This window comes from Balaenoptera physalus (assembly GCF_965194825.1).
Source record: "Balaenoptera physalus genome assembly, chromosome: 8".
NCBI lineage: Eukaryota > Metazoa > Chordata > Mammalia > Artiodactyla > Balaenopteridae > Balaenoptera > Balaenoptera physalus.
The window spans coordinates 96,673,731-96,694,843 of record NC_138887.1 but is presented as its reverse complement, the minus strand read 5'-3'; the positions used below and the strand labels follow the sequence as shown (position 1 = coordinate 96,694,843).

At 37.3% G+C, this 21,113-nt stretch overlaps 1 protein-coding gene across 5 annotated transcripts in view; it reads right to left on the bottom strand.

Annotated features, from left to right (window-relative positions):
• Positions 1-554: 554 nt before the first annotated feature.
• ASB15 (ankyrin repeat and SOCS box containing 15) overlaps positions 555-21,113 on the bottom strand; it is a 33,737-nt gene continuing 13,178 nt past the window's right edge. For 3 of the 5 annotated variants that reach the window (XM_082472356.1, XM_082472355.1, XM_082472354.1), the window contains 8 exons: positions 20,130-20,182; positions 19,912-20,043; positions 18,620-18,778; positions 12,363-12,608; positions 10,494-10,665; positions 8,471-9,041; positions 7,814-7,967; positions 555-3,452 (listed from right to left, as the gene is read on the bottom strand). In XM_082472356.1, coding sequence (XP_082328482.1) covers positions 3,280-3,452; positions 7,814-7,967; positions 8,471-9,041; positions 10,494-10,665; positions 12,363-12,608; positions 18,620-18,778; positions 19,912-20,043; positions 20,130-20,182 — 1,660 coding nt within the window. In that variant the 3' untranslated portion in view covers positions 555-3,279. The other 2 variants (XM_082472357.1, XM_082472358.1) reach the window with 2 other exon arrangements.

Here is a 21,113-nt window from a genome sequence, read left to right as displayed (position 1 = left end):
TTTAAAGATCACCTACGGAAAAACTAAACAAAACACACACAAATGAGAAGCCATATCTGCTTCTTTCCAACCAGAGTCTCTGTATGACACAAACAAAATCCACAGTTACCAAAACAGCTATGATCATCTTGGCAGCCTGGGAAGATGTCATCAAAACTCTATCATGTTGATTAAACATGATAGTGGTTAAGCAGGCACCACTGTAGAATGTTTGGCTTCTCCTGAAGCTCACTGGGGAGGAGCAGCTGTTGCCCTCTCCCAGATAAAGTGACATATTCTAGGAGAAACAGAGTCCTAATTAGCTGTAAATTAATTCTCTTACCATCCAGCCCACCCCAAAACAAAAACACTGCTAGAAAATTTCAAAATGTGATAAGAAAAAGATCAAATCCATTTTGGATATAGTGATTGCCTCAGTTTCATAGAATATATTTTTCTCCTGCTTCACAAGTACCAAAAGAGCCACTTTCAACCCATAGCCTGTGCAGTGAATTCATATCCTTACATTCAAGTGTTTCTTGAATATATTTACATAAAACACATTAAAGACAATGTCAAACTTTTGTGTACTAGAGTTTATTTAATATCTGAAGTATCCTGAATGTATTTATACAGTAATACACTAAATATCAAAGTTTTAGTTTATTTAATATCTGAAGTATCATATGGCACACTTACATCCTTATTTTTAAAATTTATTTAGAGCAATGTTTATAGGTAACAATGTATTTTAGCCACAAGTAGGAGAGCAACAGAGGAATCACGAAATCCCATACACAAAACATTATAGTTCTACTTAAATACATTAGAGCTTAATCTATAGGAAAATATATTCTTTAAGGAATAAAAGCTGTTAAAACTATAGCTCTAATTATACAGGTTATTTTTCATACCTATAACTAGAGCTAAATACAATTTGAAAAGTTCATAAACCAGTGAGGTATTACTATTGAAAGAATACAATAACCCTTAAGATAAAAATAAGAAAAATCTAAGAAGAATGAGTCTAAGTAATTACATTATAAAGCTATATAACCAATTCAGAGACTCAAAACTATCATTTTACCATGAGGTCACTGATTACTTTTGTCTGGGTCTCATATGACATTCGCTCCTTCAGTATATTCAACAAGTAATTTTTGCACTTTCTCTATGCTCTTAGGGAATGTGTTTGGCCCTAAGAAAACACTGCAAAACAAATCAGACATAAACCCTGCCCTCATAGAGCTTACAGTCTAGCGGGGCAGACAGATGGGGAACATAGGCTCCTGTAATACAGCATGAGAAGTGCAGTTCTGGGGCCTCCCATCCTAGAGGAAAGAACATTTAAACTGAGACCTGTAGGATAAAGGATGGAGGGAGGAAGAAGGAGACGGAAAGAGGATTCCAGGCAGAAAAAGAAGAACATGCAAAAACCCTGAGGTGCAAGAGAGTATGGTTTCTTCTATAACAGTGGTTCCCAAATAAAAGACCTCAGAGACTTGTTGGGCCAGAATGAAATTTTCACTCATCAATGGGGAAATGAAGACCAAACTTTAAGTCTTTTCAAAGCGAAAGTCCTTCAATTTTTTTTTTAGATTTTTTAAACATTTTATTTATTTATGTATTTATTTATTTATTGGCTGTGCTGTGCGGCATACAGGGTTCTTAGTTCCCCAACCAGGGAACGAACCCGTGACCCCTGCAGTGGAAGCTTGGAGTCCTAACCACTGGACTGCCAGGGAATTCCCCTAAAGTCATTCAATTTTAATAACTGAGTTTAAGGCAGCCCCATTTTCTGGCATTAAAATGACCCCTCTTTTATGAAATGACAGTGATAAATAGACGACCCTATTTTTAAAATTACTAAAAACTACTAACATATAAAATCGAAAAATCTGGGAATCACTGTTCAAAGAATAAACTTCTAAAAGGTGTTTAACATGGTTAAAGAGGACGGATAAGGGAGATATCAAGAGATAAGGCTAAGGAGGAAGGCAGGGAGTTAGATCATGAAGGGCCATGGAAGAATTTTGGACTTTACCTAAGAGCAATGAGAATGATTTTAAGAGGGGAGTGAAACTTGCTTACATTTGTAAAAGATTACTCTGGGATGTTATGTGTAGAATGTGTGTTAGATGAGGCAAGATAGCAGGGAGAAGGACCAGTTGGGTAGCACTACAGTGTCCCAGGAAGAAAGGAGATAATAGCTGGTATTTGGGCTGAGTTAGTGAAACTGAGTAGAAGATGACTTCATGAAATAAATTTACCAGGACTTGGTGATTTGTTATATTGGGTAAAGAAAATGGGATGGTCAAGGTTGATGTCCAGGCTTTTGACTTGGGAAACTGAATTGATAATTGGGTTAACTATTGAGCTAGAGATGGTAAGAGAAGGAGCCTTTTTGTGGAGGAAGACGATGAGTTCATTTTGGGACATGCTGAATTTGAGGTATCTTTGTATTCAAAGGTCCTTTAGGCCAATTGTCTACACAGGTCTCAAGCACGTGAGAGAAAGCTGAACTTCGGATATAAATTTTACATTTGACAGCATGTAGATAGTAAACGAAACCATGGACATGGATGAAATTTCCCAGAGAACTTAGCATAAAAAAAGGGGACTTAAGACGTATTACTAAAGATTTGGCAGGAGATGAGCAATGCAGAAAGAAGCCAGAGACAGAGCGGCCAGAGGGGTGGGGAGAGAGCCAAGAGAGCAAGGTATCCAGAGAACTGTTTCCTGGAGGGAGCAGGCAATCAGTCAGTTGCTGCAGGAATCAGTTGAAAGGACTGAAGGATGCTCATTGAAAGTAGCAACAAGCAAGTTGTTAAGGACCTTGAGAAGGGCAGTGCAAGGAGCAGAAGCCAGATTACAGTGAGTGAATCTGCAGACAGGAAAGAGCTCTTTTACGCCGTGTGGCGATAAAAGAAAGGAGAGAATGGGGCAGCAAATGGCTGGCGATGTGGGTTTGAGAAAGTGGTTCTTTGTTTTATAAACATAGGAGAGACTTGCTCATGGATATTGTGGGAGCCACTTGATAAGGAGAGTTTGAAGACTTATTGCAAGTGAAGACAATCAATAGAAATTCAAATACAAAATATTGACTAGCTTTAAAAAATCACAATGTAAAAGGTCCTTAGAGATGTAAAATATGGTGCTTCCAAAAGAACCCAGGATCCAGTTATAAAATTGTCAGTGGATTTAAATGCACATAAGGGTGTAAAATGGTTCCAAGGAATTCTCTGAAGGAATCTCATTTAAACACATTTTTTAAATCACATTTAAAAATATTATTTTAAATTATGGCAATTTTAGCCCTTGTCCATAGAGATCATACTCTTTAAATAATATGTATCTTTGAATAGTTGGTGGCAGAGAGAGCTTCTCCATTGAGGCTGGCTGGCAGAGTTGCTGGAGTCCCATAAGTCTTCGAATTCTTAACCTACATAAATGCTTTAAGGAGCAGGGATTCTCTAAAGTGAGTGGGGAAAACAAGCAAAAAATAAAAACAGTATTAATGGATGAACCCGTAAGATACAGACTGTTTTAGAATAATATTAATAGTGTCATTCTAAAAAACAGGCATGCACATGTTAGCAACTGGTGACTTCAAGTAAAATTCAAATTGCAATTAAGCCTTCCAGACCATTCCTCTAGAATGTAAGCTCCATGAAGGCAGACGTTTAGTCTGCCTCTGTGTCAGAAAGAGAGTCTGGCTCCTACAGGGTGTTCAACTACAATACGTTAAATGAATGAATGGACTTGATTAAAGAAAGCAAATGCTCACATCTCCTTCTATTTATTTTTTAGAACTGAGTATTTGAAAGATGTATTTCTTTACCTCCGCTCTCTCCTACCAATCTTTCTGATGAATAGTTATCTGTGAAACATCTGATACAAATGATTCCGTATATCCATTATTCAATCTTAGGTTTGTTTCAGTGTCTGATACCTAAACATTTTATATTTTCCAAAAAATCTACTAATGTTATTCAAATAGCTGATGTTAACCTTTATTTTCAACTCTTACTTTATCTCTAGTACCTTTATCTATAGTATAATTACAGTACCGATATATTCTCCAGCAACATGAGCTAGTGAAAAGGCAGCATTGCACACAGACTTAGTTGTGGGCTCTGGACTCAGTCGGCTTGGATTAAAATCCTGGCTCTGCCACTTCGTATTTGTGTGATCTTGGACAAGTTATTTAACCTCTGTGGTCTCAGTATTCTCACCTGGGAAATGTGGATAACCCTACCTTACAGGGTTGTTAAAAGATCGAACAAATTAATTCATGTAAAGTATTAGAAAAGTGCTTGGTACATTGTAATCATTCAATAATGTGAACGATCTCTCAATTCAATAATCAAAGAGCACATTTCTGTTCTATTTGAGATTATAAACATTCAAATTATCTTGAAAAAATTAAAACAGTGTTTTTGAAAAACCATTGAGGCAAAGTTATTGTTACCAAAATAGGCAGAATAAACCCATCTTTTTAAAAAAATTACCATTTTATTTTTTTCCCTAACAAAGCCTCTGCCCTACGTATACCTGGAGGAATCCTGACATCCAGTGGTTAACCATACTTATAGCAATCAACTGACTTAAGCTCTAGTTGCAATGATGTGTGACTGAAACAGTAAAAACCTTCCTGGTCTTATTCTTACTTGGATTGCTTTTCTAAAGTCATAAGAATTGGTCATTCTTTTGCAATACAAACACATGGACAATGAATTACCAATTAGAAGCAGAACCTGTTCTATGACAGGAAGCACAGTGGTATTGGAGGAAGAGCCTGTGTTTTGACGTGAGACAGACCTAAGAGTTCAAATCCTTGCTTTGTTATTTTCTGTCTATAACTCTGGGAAATGAATTTATCTAAGCCTTAGGGTTTTTTCCTTTACAATCTCCAAAATATTTTAACTCCTCTATTGTAAAATAAAATATAGATAAAGCCACTGCACAAACATACAGTTTCTTAAGTTATTATAAGTCATTATCGGGTGAACATCTTTAATCATTTCCCAGGTCATGAACAGAAGAACTTCTCCAGCCATAACAGAATTTTCTGTTTAATGCTCGTTACTGGTCCTATGTCATTATCTCTTTAGTTATTTTGGTTTGTCTGAAGCTTATTTTTTAGTAGATTCTTGAGAAGGTGATCAGAAGAGTAATATTGTTTAAGATAATCTGAATTTTTCCCTTATAAGTCACTTGTTCTTTTTACCTACATGACCAAAGGGTATAGTAATTTGTAATTTTCAGCTTCAAATCTTTTTTTATTACAGAAAGTTTTTCACAATACACGTTTTTGTATTTGTTCTGTTCCTTTGATTTGGTTTTCTTTTTCTTTAGCTGTCTTCAAAACTGTCCCTGTCTTTCAAATCCTTTTATATATCCCTTTATTTCCACTTTATTTTTAAAATTTTCTTTAATTTCATCTTCTATTTCTCCTAAGTCATTATCTATTGCATTATTAGCTCTTGCTTTCATTCCAGTTCAGTCTTTATATTTGAAATTAATTTTTTGTTTTTCATTCTAATTCCTTCCTCAGTACTGTTACCTCATTTCTGAATTTTTCTAATACTGACTTGTGTTGTTCTTTCATGTCTTGTGTCATTTTCCTTATGCTTTTTAGCTTGTTTTGAAACAGAGGGTTTCAATTTTAATCTGTTCTGAGGGCATGTTTTTCTGGTGTGCTTTTGTTGTCTGTGAGGATGTTATTCTGTTCCTCTTTCTATTTTTTCTTATAATAAATTTATATGGAATTTGACTGGGATATTTCCTGTTGTTCATTTTCATGTGAATTTAGTTTTCCTGACTTTCTAGAAGGATGCTTGGGTCAAGATAGCTCTTCTAACTTTACAGAGCTCCCTATTCTGCTGTCTTCTTGCATTGATCCAGAATATGGTGGTTGCTCCCTGAGGTTTCCTGATTCTGTTTGTCGCCCCCATGTTTATGTGGACTCTCACGTCTCTGTCCTGCTTGATTTTGACTTCACTCCCAGTGTGTGCCTTGGTTCAGAAGGGGAACTAGTTTCAAGAATTTATAGGGCCCAGAATATTTTGTAATTTCCCTTTAGGCTTAGTTTTTTATTTATAAAAATTAACAATGGTAACGCAACTCTACCAGTTGGGGGGATTCATGACATACTTTACATATACATTTCAGATACTTCATGTAACCTTACCATAATAAAAATAACATAAAATACTAATAATTTAGTTTTTAAAATAGCTAAATTTACAAGTGTTTTTAATGCTGTAGGCTTTATGCTAAACCACTTACGTGCATCATCTCTTTAAATCCCGACAACAACCTTATGAGGTGAATACTATGCTAGCCCCATTTTGCGGTGGGAAAACCTTGTCATAAAAAGGATAAGTAACTTGCTCAAAGTCACACAACTAGTATGACTATCTTGGTCTTTTTACAGGAAATAAAAAATTCCCCTCCCCTCAATGAAACAAAAATGATGCAATAAATTGTTGCTTGTTTCCATTAAAATATCAGCCCCGAATGACGTATGCACTATATGACCGAGCCATCCTACACCTAGGCAAGGCCAGAGTTCCATGCCATTCGAGGTCTATCTGACCCCAGAGGTCGATTTCTAGGCTCACGATACTATATGATTCATCAGATTCTCTAAGGTTCCTGTTTCAGTTGCCACAAAGTCTCTTGTACCGTCCAACTCATTCCAGTGGAAGCGCCATGTGAGGAAAATCCAAGCTTACCTCCAAATCTGCATTCAGTTGAACTATCACTCTTTCTAGCCCATCAAAGTCTCCATCCTTCCTCCAATTTACGTCTCTTGCTACCATAGTCAAAATGATCCAAATTCAGATTATATATTTTAATGTATGAGACTCTGATGGAAACAAAGTGCTTAGATGAAAACCACTGTATTGCCCATTTCTTTTTATAGAACTTTATACCTAACAAATATGGCATGTGAATCAGCTCAGCGTTTCAGTTTCATCTCCTTGACTATAAAATATAATCTACTAATTTGCATAAAATTTGGCTGATCCTGAAGACTAGGCTGTCATGGTTTTTCACATTTAAACTTGATTTAGGTGTATTAAGAGAGCCAGAATATTTAAATGTAATGCCAAGTTCTATGATGCGTCCTCGGGCTCTATAAAGTGATGTCCATGTAGGTTTTGAAAGTTCATTTTTCCAAACTCATATTTTGAAGGAGAAAACCTTTCCAGCTTATGATTTTTTTTTCTAGTTTCTATTTGAATTTGGAGTGATTTTAGATGTACTTTTATTGAAACTTTTGTAATATGATTCACTTTTATGATTATAAGTAAACTTTAACCTAGAGAACACAAAATGGTCTGCTTGTAATACATACTTTTGATGGTAGGAATTTGTCAATAAAGACCCAGAAGAGAGCGTATCAAAAAGGATCATTCTAATTCATTCCATTCATTCATTTACTCAATATTTATTGAGTATTTACTGCTTACTAGGCATTATGTTAAGTCTTGAGAATACGAAAATAAACAAAACAGATCCCTGCCCACATGGAGATTACAGTCTATATACTTTATGATATTATAGAAGTTAACTTTTAAAAAGTGAGTTCTAGTCAGAATATAATATAGTAATAGTATTACTCATTATGCAATTAAAGAGTTGGAAATTATCAAGAAAAGCAAAAAATTAGTATCTTATATCAGAAGAAGTATTAAGGATGATTTGAAAAAACAGATAATTCTGAAAACAAAGTAGCTATGAAAAAGTATCAAAAATGACATTAAGAAATTTCCCCTAAATACAATCTCCATAAAAATTTTGTAGGAAAAACTTTTGCTTTTACCTAGTCTTTGACGGATTTCTGGCCATTCTCTCTGTACTTCTAGTGCAGATTTCAGTTTAACACACAGAGGAATATAATCCATGTAATCCATTAATACACGAATAACGCGGCCTACCAAGTGTTTCATCCAAGGAACTGTAATAAACTCACAGAACTGAGAGAAGTGATAAAATTGAATTTAGTAGTACTTTTAATATACTATATACATAAACACTTAATTTTGTTCTGAAATATTATCTGTCTTTTTACAGGAAATAAAAGTTCCCTCCTTGTAATGAACAAAAAAAGAAAACGGTTTGCTTGTTTCTGTGAAACTATGAGCCCTGAAGCACGCGTGGCTCTGATGTGATTGTATTCAGCACGATGTGGAAGAATCATGCTTCTTTCCATGCTTCTAGCCCCAACGTTCCACCAAATAAGCATAAATTATTGATATATTTTCCCACATTCTTCAACATTCGGTTTCCAATTCAAGAAAAATACACACTTTTTTTTCTTTGCCTAGTTTTATGCTTATTTCCCCATATCACTGCAAACAAAAACTCAAGAACAAGAAAAATATAAAAGTTGGAGTTGATTTTTCTTTTCTTCTAACATCCCTAATGAGCAAACGTTAGGATGATGACCCAATATGAAGACGAGAAGGATGTAACTCACCGGGTTATCTTTTACGACACAAGACATCCATCTCGGCAGTACCTCTTCCTCTATCTCTGACCATACAGTAGCATTTCCAAAGATGTCCCCGTGCATGCAGTCAAAGCACATCTCCGCTTGATAGCCGTTATTCAGCAACAGCCTGAGCATTACCTCGTCATTTAGGGCATACTGAATGGCACTGGGGAAATGAGTGTCATTCACATGCCTGAAATAACAATTGACATCAGCTCCATGGGCAAGAAGCAGCCTGACAATTTCATGATTGTTGGCCCTCACTGCCACAAGAAGACAGTTGAGGGGATCTAAGTTTGGGTCTGCACCTGCAGCCAGGAGGACTTCTATGCAGTGGATATCATTATTGCAAACAGCGAAATAGAGGGCAGTCTTCCGTTCATCATCATAGCTCTTGGAAATGTGGTCAGCAAGCAGCGTATTGACATCAAAGCCATTTTCAATAAGCAGTTCTAGGCACTGTGCATTTTGTCCATCTGTTGCTGAGTGAATTGGCGTTAGCCCACTTTTCTGGATTGCATGTTTGGATGTTACTGGAATAAGATATTTCAGTGCACTAAAAAAAATCAAATATCCACATGGCATGAAGAAAATCAAGAAATTAAATAAACCAGCTTCCTCACTAGACAAGTGAATGCAATTTACTTAGTTTCCTTTATTTTCTCTAGATAACCTTACACAAAAATATTTAATCTTTGTCCACTGACTTACTACTTTTCAGTTTAGTGTAATTTTGTTTAGTTTTGATTTAGCTTCCCAGGCTAAATATTCCTGGGGAAAATACTGGATCTTATATATTTGGTCCTAGAATTGTAATTATTCAGGAACCCTCCCCATCTTTCAGTTCTTCTCTGAACAGCATAATATCTATAATCAACCAATGCTATGTAACGAAAAAAATATAATAGGAAAGTAAGTCCATTTGATGCCATAGAAAAATGCTTCACACTCTTGACCATTAGAACATAGAGTCACAGGAAGTTAGAGATGGAAGTGACCTTGAGCATCACTGAGTTCAACCCCTTTATTATCAGCAGAGCCATATGAAGTCTTGAGAAGTGAAATGACTTGTCCAAGGTCACATAGATGTAGGGCAATGACTACAATTTAGGCCTCTTGAATTCTCATTTGTTACTCCCCTTTCACTGCTTCCTGAGCAATGTATGCTTTAATATTGGCCATGTACACCCTGTCTGCTTACTTGAAATTGAATTATTGGCAACAAGAAGAGCCTTTGTTGTTCCATCAACCTTACATCAGTTCAACCGAGACAACTAACCACAGCTTATGTTTCAAAGAACCTGTGACAAATAGCTGTGAATTTCACACTTGACTGATGAACTAGAGAAGTATGAGAGCCACAGGCAAGGATAAGTTGATCTCTTGTGCCTAATTCAGAGCTACCATGTGTGAATTTATGAACTTTAACAATGTGTCACTTAGTGCCAATTACGTGTCATTGGCTACTTAACTTAGCCAATGTCACCACTGAAATTGTGATAAAGCCTAATGATTTCAACGTTTTTGAACTTATGAAATATACTTAATTGCCTAAAACCATCCTTTCATGGTGGGTAGTTTAATATAATGATTATAGATTTCTATTGATATGTTGGCGGTGATAAAGATTAGAGTAACACAAACTTTAATCCTTTGCCAAGGACAAAATTTTTAGAAACCTGTAGCCATCTGTTAAACGTATTTAAAAAAACAAAAAGGCACATTTGGGCGGCTTGTGCAGAATTCTCACTTATAACTTACTTTCTTCTAAAAGAAAATATCTTTTCATTTTAAAAGTAGTATAAATTCAATGTGGAAATTTTTTAAAGTAAAAGAATATAAAAAGAATGGGGAAAATCAAACAAATATATAGACATACAAAACTTGTGAACATTTTGCCTTTTTCTTTTTGGATTTTGGGAGGTGTATAGATAGATTTGGGATTATACCATATATACAAGCTTGTGTTTTTCCACTTGAAATGATCATGCTATGATTTATTACTCACAGATAATGTCCCTCGTAGGCAGCTCGGTGTATAGGAAGATGCCCTGCTCTGTTAGGTATGTTTCCACTGCCTCCATATTCCAGCAGGAGGGAGACGCAGTCAGGGTTGCCCCCTCCTGCTGCCTCAAACAACACTGACGCCCCGTCATCCGCCAAAGCAAGCACATCCCCTCCTGGGGGTATAAAACATGCGGCATAGTGATAGCTGGACAGACTGTCAAGATAATCTCCTTAAAAATAACCTGTTGTTTTCCTTTCTGGTTAGGACTTAAAAGTATAAAATTAAGAACACCCGTGTTCTCGGTCTTTTCAATAAACAATCATGCAGCGTGTTTCATTCTATTCGAAAATCTTTCTGTCATAAGAACATCTGAGAAATCAAGTCAATTCCCACGATAAGCAAAGGCTCCCCCAAAAAGGTACAGTTAGACTTTTAAAGACAGCAGTTAACACTCGATTTCAATAAATATTTATCAACTGTCTTCTGTGTGCAAACACCATGTGTGACCCAGCAGAAGATGCTAAGATAAATAAATCTGACTATCTTAAGTGGCTCTGAGGTGAAATGAGACAAAATATCATCAAAGAACACAAACTGTATAATATTCAAGTGACGTCAGGACCAGAAGGCACGATGTAGGGGAAAGTGGTCTGTCTGTATTGTGGTTTTGTTGCTGACTGTGAGAGTTTGGGCCAAGCTATTTACTTCTGTGAACTTCCAACTCCTCATCTGTAAACCAGAGTAATACAGCTTATTTCATAGGGTTTATTTGATAATTAAATGAAGTTGCATTTGGGGGCGCCTCAAAAATGTGAGTCTTTTCCCCGCAGAGGATAATGTTGTCCTAGCCTTTATTTACAGATGAGGAAACTGAGACCCAGGTGCTTAAGTAACTAGGCGAGAGTCAGACAACGGGTAGGTGGCAGAAACCAGTTTAAGAAGTCGGTATCTTAATTCCTGGTTCAGTTGTTGTATAAAGCACTTGGAGGTTTCAAAGGAGGACAACATCACACTCTGTTGGGAAGGATTAGGAAAGTCTTCAGGGAGGAGGTGTCTCAAGACACTAACTTTGAATTGTGTTGGAGGGTATTCCAGATGAGGACAAGGACCTGACCCAAACCCAGAAAGAATGAATGCAAGGTATGTTTGGGAATATTGCTAGGCTACTTAACCGGAGTACAGGATACATATTAGGAGTAGTGAGAGATAAACCTGGAAAAACAATTCAGGATGGTGCAGTGGGGACCTGAGCATGATTCAGTGGGCAGTGTGGAGCCACTGAGGATTTTCTGAATAGTTTATTCTACTGTAGCTGACCTTTAGGGAGAGGAGCTAAGTTGTAGTATACAGTATGGATTCTCAGATGGAGAGACTGGAAACCAGGAAAATGGTTAGGAACCAATTACACTGGTCCAGGGAAGATGGGAGGATGCAGACGAGAGGGTTTGCCAAGGTGAGAACAGGTGAGAGAGAGGGTTGCTGTAGCACACGGCAAATGACCATATTTGAAACAGAAGGTGATGGGGGAATTAGAGATAAATCTAAGCTCTCAGTCTTGGCTGAGAGAAATTATTGAAAGTGTGAAAGAAGAGGAATTCAATTTAGGAGAAGATGAGTGTGAGACCTTGGTGAGCCATCTATGTGAAAACTGGGAGCAATCAGGGCCAGGCACTCAGATTTGTAGGTCCCCGTGCATAGGGTTCAAGTGAGTTGTGAAATAAGGGTCTATTGACGAGGCTATCGAGGGATGGGACAAAAGCTTGATGCCCAGATACATTCAGGAGAGGAAGGGGAGCCAGTGAGAAGTGGAGAAAAGGAGATCCAAGAGGCAGGAGAAAAGTCAGCAACATGCAATTCCTTTCTACGTACCTTTGTGGATCAGGTGTTCCAACACATCACAGTGACCATACTCGGCCGCAACACCTAACGGGGTGACTCCAAATCTGTCTCTTAGGTGGACATTGCCTCTGTGGCTTAGTAGTAGAGCTATTATATCTTTGCGGCCTTGTTTGGCTGCTTCATGCATTGCTGACCATTGCTTGACACAGGGCTGGTCAAGGCTGGTGTGGTGTTGAAGCAGGACAGACACCATGTCATAGGAGCCCTTTTTTACAGCTTGAAGATGATTTTAGAAAGAATAGTCAGTGGTAGGCATATAACACGAATACCTTACATGGCATTAAACTAATTACCTGATTTAATATCAAAAGAGATATTAGTGATTTCTTTTCTTGTATTTTTCATACCCCTTCTATTTCACATACCAAATTCCTATTGTGGAGTGTAAGCATGCAAGATGATACTGCCTTTTCTTTAAGACCCTGACCTGAGGATGGGTAAGAGTTTCATGGAAAACAGGATGCCTATCACTAAGGAAGCTGTGTGTACTCTTTCTAAACTTCTGTTGCTTCATCAACAAAGTCAAAATAACATCAACTTTTGTATAAGTTAAATAAATTAATTAATGTATGTGAAATGCTTAGTATATACTAGGAGCTCAATAAATGATAACCATTATTACTATAATTTCATCAATTCTAGGATCATGGAGCCACATGTGTAAATAATGTTTATCAAGTTTTTCTCCCTCTAGAAAGAGTTTTTTCCCCACCAAAGCCAGCAGTAAATATTAAATAAACTTCTTTTTCCCATACTCTTATGAGAGGTTAGCAATAGGAATATTTAGAATCCAGATAGGTCAGTTGTTCTTTTTTATAGGTGAAGTACGTGACAGCTAATGCACTACGTTTTCCGAGGTTCACTAAATCAGATGTCTCTCTCCCTCTCTGTTTTTTTCTAATAGCTGAAATTACACTGTTAAAAGTTTTTTCCCCTTCGGATTGTTAACGGATTGTCCCAGTTTAGATAGAAATACTTCTCAAAGATGTAATGCATTTTCCTCTTATCAGTAAAGTAAAATCTTAATAAGAAACAGAGCAGGACGAGTGCTACTCTCTAACACTCATTCATTCGTTCATTCATCCTTTCATGCAGTTAATACGCACTGGCTATATGAAAGGCACTGAGTTAGGCACTGTGGACAACAGGAAAAAGACAGACGTAGTTCTCCCTCGTGGAATTTACAGCCTGGGGAAGACGCCTACACTGTCTTCTGTTTGAAGAGAGACTCAGAGTCTGGGCCTTTGCTGGGAAAGGCAGGAGGACATGTAGGGCCACACTGAACATCCTGGGCAGCTAGGAGGCAGAATCCAGAAAGGCTCGGAGGCCAAGGCAAGGGAAAGGGCTCCAAAAGGCATAAAAGAAGGATGAAGACAAACTTTGCCTATTTCATTTGGAGGCAGGCAAGCCATCAGGCAGTGAGATTTCAGTTTTTCTCCTGCTCACTGTCTGAAGCAGAGTCTGCTGACAAATGCCTTTCTCTGAATCACCCACCTGCCACTGGCAGCTCTAATTACAGTGAATTACCTCATCCTAGCTGGTGCTCTTGCAAAGCAAACATCAATAAGTTAAACAAACTAAGAGATAATGTGTCCTCATTTATCTTCTTGCTCCTATTCCATTTTTTCTACTTAGAAAAAATGTATTAAAATAATGAACCTCTTCCCTCATGATCTGTTTTCCTTTTGTCTGACTCAGGGAACATGTTGATTAGAGATATTGGCCTTTTTTTCAAGAAAATAACAGCATATATAAGCCATATTCAACTTAAAATAATTAAAAAATAATTAAAACTTTGCTTGCAGTTTAATTTTTGGAACTAAGAATACATTTTATTTCTCATAGAAATAATAATCAAAATCATGGGGAACCCCTTCCAAGCTAACCCATGAAGACATTCTTAACAAATAATTGGCTAAAATAATGAAAACTAACAAGGTACAGAATTTGTGTAATGTAGCTAAGTAAAATACAAATTAAATAATTTATGAAGTAAAAAATATATTTCATATATATGTATCTTTATATGCTTAGAGGAAAGCAAGCCTCCGTTGAAGAGTTAGGGAATTAGAGAATTTTGCATTGGTTATAGGCAGTATTGAACACTTTATAGTTTGCTGGCACTTTTCTTTTTAAAAAAAATTCTGTCATTTTCTTTCTGCATATATGTGTTTTGCTCATATAATTTACTTAATATCGGCAGTGAGTTATCTTCTGACTCACATGACATACCAATAGAGAAGAGATTATGTTTTGCAGTATCTTGACAAGGATTGGAAGATTGAAAGAGGAGATGGAGTAAAGAGGATATGTATTGATCTGTGAGAAAGAACATGTCTGAAGTAAAATTGACTGAATTGTAAATGGCATAACGTTCTCGGAAAATGGAGGGCAGTGGAACTGAGATGTTGTGCCAGACTGTTCCCTCGGCTTCCTCTGTACCCTGGGACCCACTGGCCAGGATAATCTTGTGGCTATCCTACTGGAGAAAGGCTACACCAGGTTCAGAGGGATGGGTAGAGAGGGGGCAAAGAACAGTTAATAACTGTCAGATCATCACAAATCAGATATCTACACTCAGCAAGTAACTGTATAACATGACTGTAATACATCTAAGTACCATAAGTAAGGGCCAGGTGGCTGATGGGGAAGAAGGGCCCTGGAGGGACCAAAAGTGATTTTTTTTTTTCCAATCTGAGGAGTATTCCATAAATAAAGACAAAGATAATGGTGGCAGGTTAAGACAAATAAAAATGGCATTGCGCATCAAAATTTTTTTAAAAAACAGCACTTTTTTCTCTTATCTCTCCTTTATATGTTAATGGACTGTAAGCAGCCAATTTCAAAGTAGCCCAAAAATTCAAGAAAAAACTGAGAAAGTGCCATGGATGATTCATTTTCCTCTGAACCTAAAAAGACTTGACATAGATTCCACAGCGAATGTCCTGAAGAAGGTAACCCAAGGAGAGTCCCTATTCTCCAGAAATGTGGATGATAGGGACATAAGTGAACACCTCCATAATATTTCCTTCATGAGACTTTGGTTTTATCTTTGATGTTACCAGCTGGTTTTTAAAAATATTATTTCCAAATGTTAATTCTATTTTGACTCTGATAACTCAACGATCAAGTCCCTTTCCCACACTTTAGTTATTTCTAGAGTAGAGAGATCAATAATTGAGGCTTTGAAATGCATATAAATAAATACTTAACGCTCTGCTGTGGGCATTAAGCAGTAAAGAAAAATTTAAATGAAACAAAAAGAAAACAAATGAGTGATAATCATGACTTAGTTGTCCCTTAAGAACATGAGTGGATTGAGAATAGCAAGTAGAGAATAATTGTATATTTGCAAAGTGAGATAGTATACAAACTCTGGAAAAGTGTATCTTTTTTGCAGAAATCAAAGACTATCTATAGAAACACCAACAAATACATGCAAATTCTCCATGGTATATGCCTTTACAAAAATAATAGATCACACTAATAGTGGTGAAACAACCAGAGGTGATATTCCATTTAGTATCTGTCCCTGCTCAGGAAAAGAGTTCCATTCATTTATGAAAAGCACCATGTTTCTGTGACATAAAGGCTGGTAACATGTATGCAGAGAAAAATCATCTCTTCCTCAGTACTTGTGTTTCCCCTTTTCCTCGAGCAAGAGAAGCTCCCAAGTTTTAGCTGTTCACAGTCTATCCAGGTAGAGACTAAATATCCCGGCTTCCCTGGCACCTAAGTGTGGCTATGTGACAAAATCTGAACAACATGGTATGAACAGAAGTGCTGTGTACAATGTCTAGGTCATCTTCTTAGAGGCCAACATGCTTTCCCGAGGCTGCCTCTTTCCTCCCCCCCTGCTGGCTGGAAAATGTAACATCTGAAAGTCTTGTGTAAAGGAGGCATAGCCCCCCTGCCAACCCTAGGCCACTCACTTCTGAAATGTTGTTGAGAGAGGAATGAACTTCTTTCTTTTGAAGTCATTGCTGTTTGTTTGTGTTGTGTGTCTGTGTTTGTTTGTTTGTTTTGTTATGGAAGTTTTACCTCTACCCTAACTATAATAATTAGTTTGTCCAATTTAATCTGAATTTGGGAAGGCTGGAAGCTCTGACACAGGGCAAGAGTAAGTAAGGAATCAGATCAGAACGTGCCCACGCTGTGGTGACACTGTTCATTTAACAATTTTGTCCAGGGGCGAAGGCTTGCCTGGGAGATTTTCCCTCCCCTGTCCGCTGACGATCCCCTTTACATCCCCCCGAGTCACAACTCAAGAGCAACTTTCTCTCTGGAAGCTTCACAGTTTCACTGCTTTCTTATTTCCCCAATTTACTTTGAATATACACCTTTGTTATAGCATGTATTAACACTAATATTGTATTTCAATCATATCTAGACTCTCCTACTAGACCCTTTGAGAGGAAGACGATCATAACATTCGTCTTTCTATCCATGCTGTCCAGCACATGCTGGCTTACAGTGACTTTTCAGTAAACATTGGTTGCACTGATGTTGTTGAATTAGTGTTGTCAAATGTAAATACTTTACTGATGTTCAACTTGTCTAAGTTTTCTGTTACTGATATTCGAGTTGTTACTGATATTCAGGTTGTTACTGATATTCAGGTTGTTTAAAAAATTTTAGTGATTTTTAGTGTGGACAGGAGCTGTGGTATTGTTTCCTCGCTGTGCCCACAGCTCGTGATGCTTTATTTGCTTCCTCTGTGACTGCTGGGGCACAATCTCAAGGCTTCTCCCTCTCCTCCTGCCACGCTTACACTATTTCGTAACGTCTCTCTTCTCCTGAGCGTCTACCATGTGGCAAGAGTTTTACATATTTATATTTTTCTCTAATTTTTTATAACAGTTCTGCATGGTGGTGCTGTATTTCCATTTTATGCTGGAGGAAACTGCGGTCCATGACTACAATCTCACAGCTAGAATTAACATTCACATAACAATACTGTATTGTATATTTGAAAGTTGCTAAGAGAGTAGATCTTAAAAGTTCTTGGGGTTTCCCTGGTGGCACAGTGGTTAAGAATTCACCTGCCAACGCGAGGGACACGGGTTCGAGCCCTGGTCCCGGAAGATCCCACATGTCACGGAGCAACTAAGCCCACGCACCACAACTACTGAGCCTGTGCTCTAGAGCCCACGAGCCATAACTTCTGAGCCCGAGCACCACAACTACTGAAGCCCGCGAGCCTAGAGCCCGTGCTCCACAGCAAGAAAAGCCACCGCAATGAGAAGCCCATGCACCGCAACGAAGAGTAGCCTCCGCTCGCTGCAACTACAGAAAGCCCGTGAGCAACAACGAAGACCCAGCGCAGCCAAAAATAAAATAAATAAAATAAATAAATTAAAAAAGAAAAAGTTCTCAACACAAGAAAAAACAATGTGTAACTGTGAAGTGATGTATGTTGACTAAGCTTTTTGTAGTAATCATTTCATGATATAGACATATATCAAATCATGTTGTATACCTTAAACTAATACCATGTTATATGTCAATTATATCTCAATAAAATGGGGGGGAAAATAAATCCAAGGATCTCAGGTGCCAAAGCCGAAACCCTTACTCCACACCTATGTCCCTAAGAGAAGGAAAGGTTATCTTTGGTCATTTGTAGTTAATCTCATCTCTCTCTGCTTCTACAAACAGACCTGCTAATTCTTATCTGTCAACAAGCAGCACACAAGCCTGAGAAGAAGGTGATAGATAATCGACACCTTCAGGCTTACAATCATTCCTGTGTTGTGTCACAGCGGCAACCTCCTAGTGGTGCCCAGTGCTGAAACTGTGTGCTCAGAATCTGCTGGATCTCCTGCCTTTCAGTTCTTCTTCCTTGTCCTGCTGTGGACCTGACGTCTCTCTTTGGAATTCCCTTTCTGCTTCTTTATTCAGGCTACAGATCACACATGCAACTTCCTTATAGCTGGACACCAGTTAGAGAATATTCCTTTAGAATTGCCACTCCTGGCCTCATAAAACTCCTCATTTGGGTCCCTCCTGATTAATTGTTGCTGAAAGAGCTTTCACATTTGACCTCTTTGTGGGATAGAAAAACAAAATCATAGGACAGGTGAGATGGGGGTTAGGGGAAGACCTCAGGGAATGGAAGGAGATGAGGTCACAACTTTAGCCAATCAATACACAGTGGTTTCCAATAAGTACTCATTAAATATTATTTATCTCAAATTATAAAAGTTCTAAAAAGAAAGGTCATTTACCAAGCAGAAGGGGTGTCTCTCCTTTGTCATTTTTGGTGTTTGGCCACACTCCTTTCTCTAGTAAGGTTCTTACATTTTCCACCAGACCAGCTTTCACTGCCAAAGTCAAGGGTGTTTCTCCATCAGAGGTCTTGAACTCCCAGAGCGTCTTATAGGATGCTGAGATATGAAAGCATTGTGTAAAGTTAAAAATCTTTACTTAAAGGATATCATATAGATCAGAATGATGCAATATTATCTACAGTAGATTGAACAAAGTCAACTGATGAAAAAGGGAAGACTAAAAAGAGATATGATTAAAGTCTAGCAAATGCCAGTGAGTAGAAGTAGATGAGCGTGGGCTTGCTAATCAAGTTGACAGCTAGCAAACCAACATCTATGTCTCAAGGTGCCTTTTTTAAAAAATGATAATGGGTTGTGAATTCTCATTTCTTAATAAATTGTAAAACAAATCCCCGATCCTTTGTGTTTTTATTTAAACTGCATCTGAAATTGCTTTTTATCAAATGAAGTCTGTGAATGTGGGAATGAGAAGTATTTGAATGAATGTATCCAGTCAGAATATGTCAGAAAAGAAATACCATGCTTATCATCATCTATTTCTGTCTGTCTGACTATCTGTCTACCTGTCTAATTATCTGTTTTTAACATTTTTTTAGCTGGCTGGATAGCTGGATAGCTAATTATCCAGTAGCTATCATTATCTCCTACAGCAAAATCAGGGAGCAACATTGAAGGTTGAAAAGTAGAGCACTTTCAAATTGTTTTATAAGATGCTGAGACGTGAAAAATTCTATGTTAGAACATCAGAATTATTATTAATATTTAACCCTAGGTAGGCTTACCGCAATAATTATTAATATTTGCATTATGAAAAAATTAATGTAACATAAGGATAGATATTGTAAGTACTACTTGTACTAAATAATACTCTTTTGGAAACCACTAACTCAAGAGACAATTCAAGATGAAAATTGAAAACTGACTTCTAAAAGCAAAAAGCTTTATATTTAAATAAATTAATTCATGCTGCAGACAAACTTTTAAGTGATGATCACAAACATCTTCCCACCAACCTGTGCCATATTTTTAGGAGGATGCAAAGGGTGAGCCCTGACCCCACAAAATGTACTGATCTTTGTACTCAGTTTAAAGCATGAGCACCGCCTTTTCCAAACTGCAAATCATCTTTTATTCTAATTTTTCTTTTTGCTTGTTATGTTCATTGGGATTACTCCATAACAACTGCATTATGGCTTCAGTTTGGTCAAGGGGATTTTATGTTCTCTTACCATCCAGGACAACCTCAAGTATTTGTCGAATGGGTTGAACAACAGCTTCATGCAATGGAAACCATCCTTTTTCATCAGCTTCATCCAATGCATATTTATATTTCACATACTCCTGGAGCTCAAGAATGCAACCTAAAATAAACCCATGGGCTGATAACAAATCTCTTGGCCAAGTAGAATCTCCAATCCATCCTACTGTAGGCGATACATCCACTTACCTTGCTTTATGGCCTCCACCAGCTTTCTCGTTTGATCACTTAGTGGTACAAATCTACAGAGAAAGAAAAACAAGCTATATTTGTATTCATGGTATACTTCAAGGAGCCAAAACATTTATTTAGTTTTTGCACATACTTTTAATAATCAAGATCTATAAGAAATGCACACAACTAATTTTATCTACTTTAAAAGCATAAATGTCTAAAAGTCAGATACAGAGTGTATTTATGATACATTGGACCTAAGAACATTAGTGAAGATGGAAAAACAGAAGATTATAACATCGTCTCTGAAATTAGTTGTAGGCAATGAAAAAGGGGTAAACAACTGGAGTCAGAGTCAGAAGAGCTGGGTTCAGGTTTTGCGATTTTGTGATCCTGGGGAGGCCAGTAGCCTCTCTGGATGGTGGTTCCTACGTTGGTAAAATGAGGGGATTAAATAGGAACATCTCTAAGGCTTCTCCCAACTTTAAAAACACTATGCTCAATAAAGGTTTGCTGCTTTGAACTTAATAATTGCTAATTAATGATTGCTTACTTGGGAGTGTATGCTCTACACTGCATATTAGAGTCTTTAAACAACCGATCCACAAGTGAAAAATAGGCTGAGCATCTACCAAACAAACTCCCAATCACTGGCCCAGCAGGTCGTTGTCAACCCTCAAGGAAGTTCTCTGGTGTGTGTGTTTATTCAGAGGCAACAAGGTATTTCATAAGAAATTGATTTAACGCTATTAAAGCAGAAGCATCCACTGGTATTCTAGGACTGTGAATGCCTTCCTGGGAACTCTGAAGTTTTAAAATCTGTTTCAGATGAGGGAAAAATTAACGAGACCAGAAATTTAAATGTAATATGTCCATTTTTTAAAAGCTCAAAAGCAATAATTTTATAGCACCGAACCTTTTCAGAAGCACTTCAAAATTTCAGAATATAGGATTCTAAATACTATAATAGAATGTAAAGGTAAACTAAAATTTGTTTTT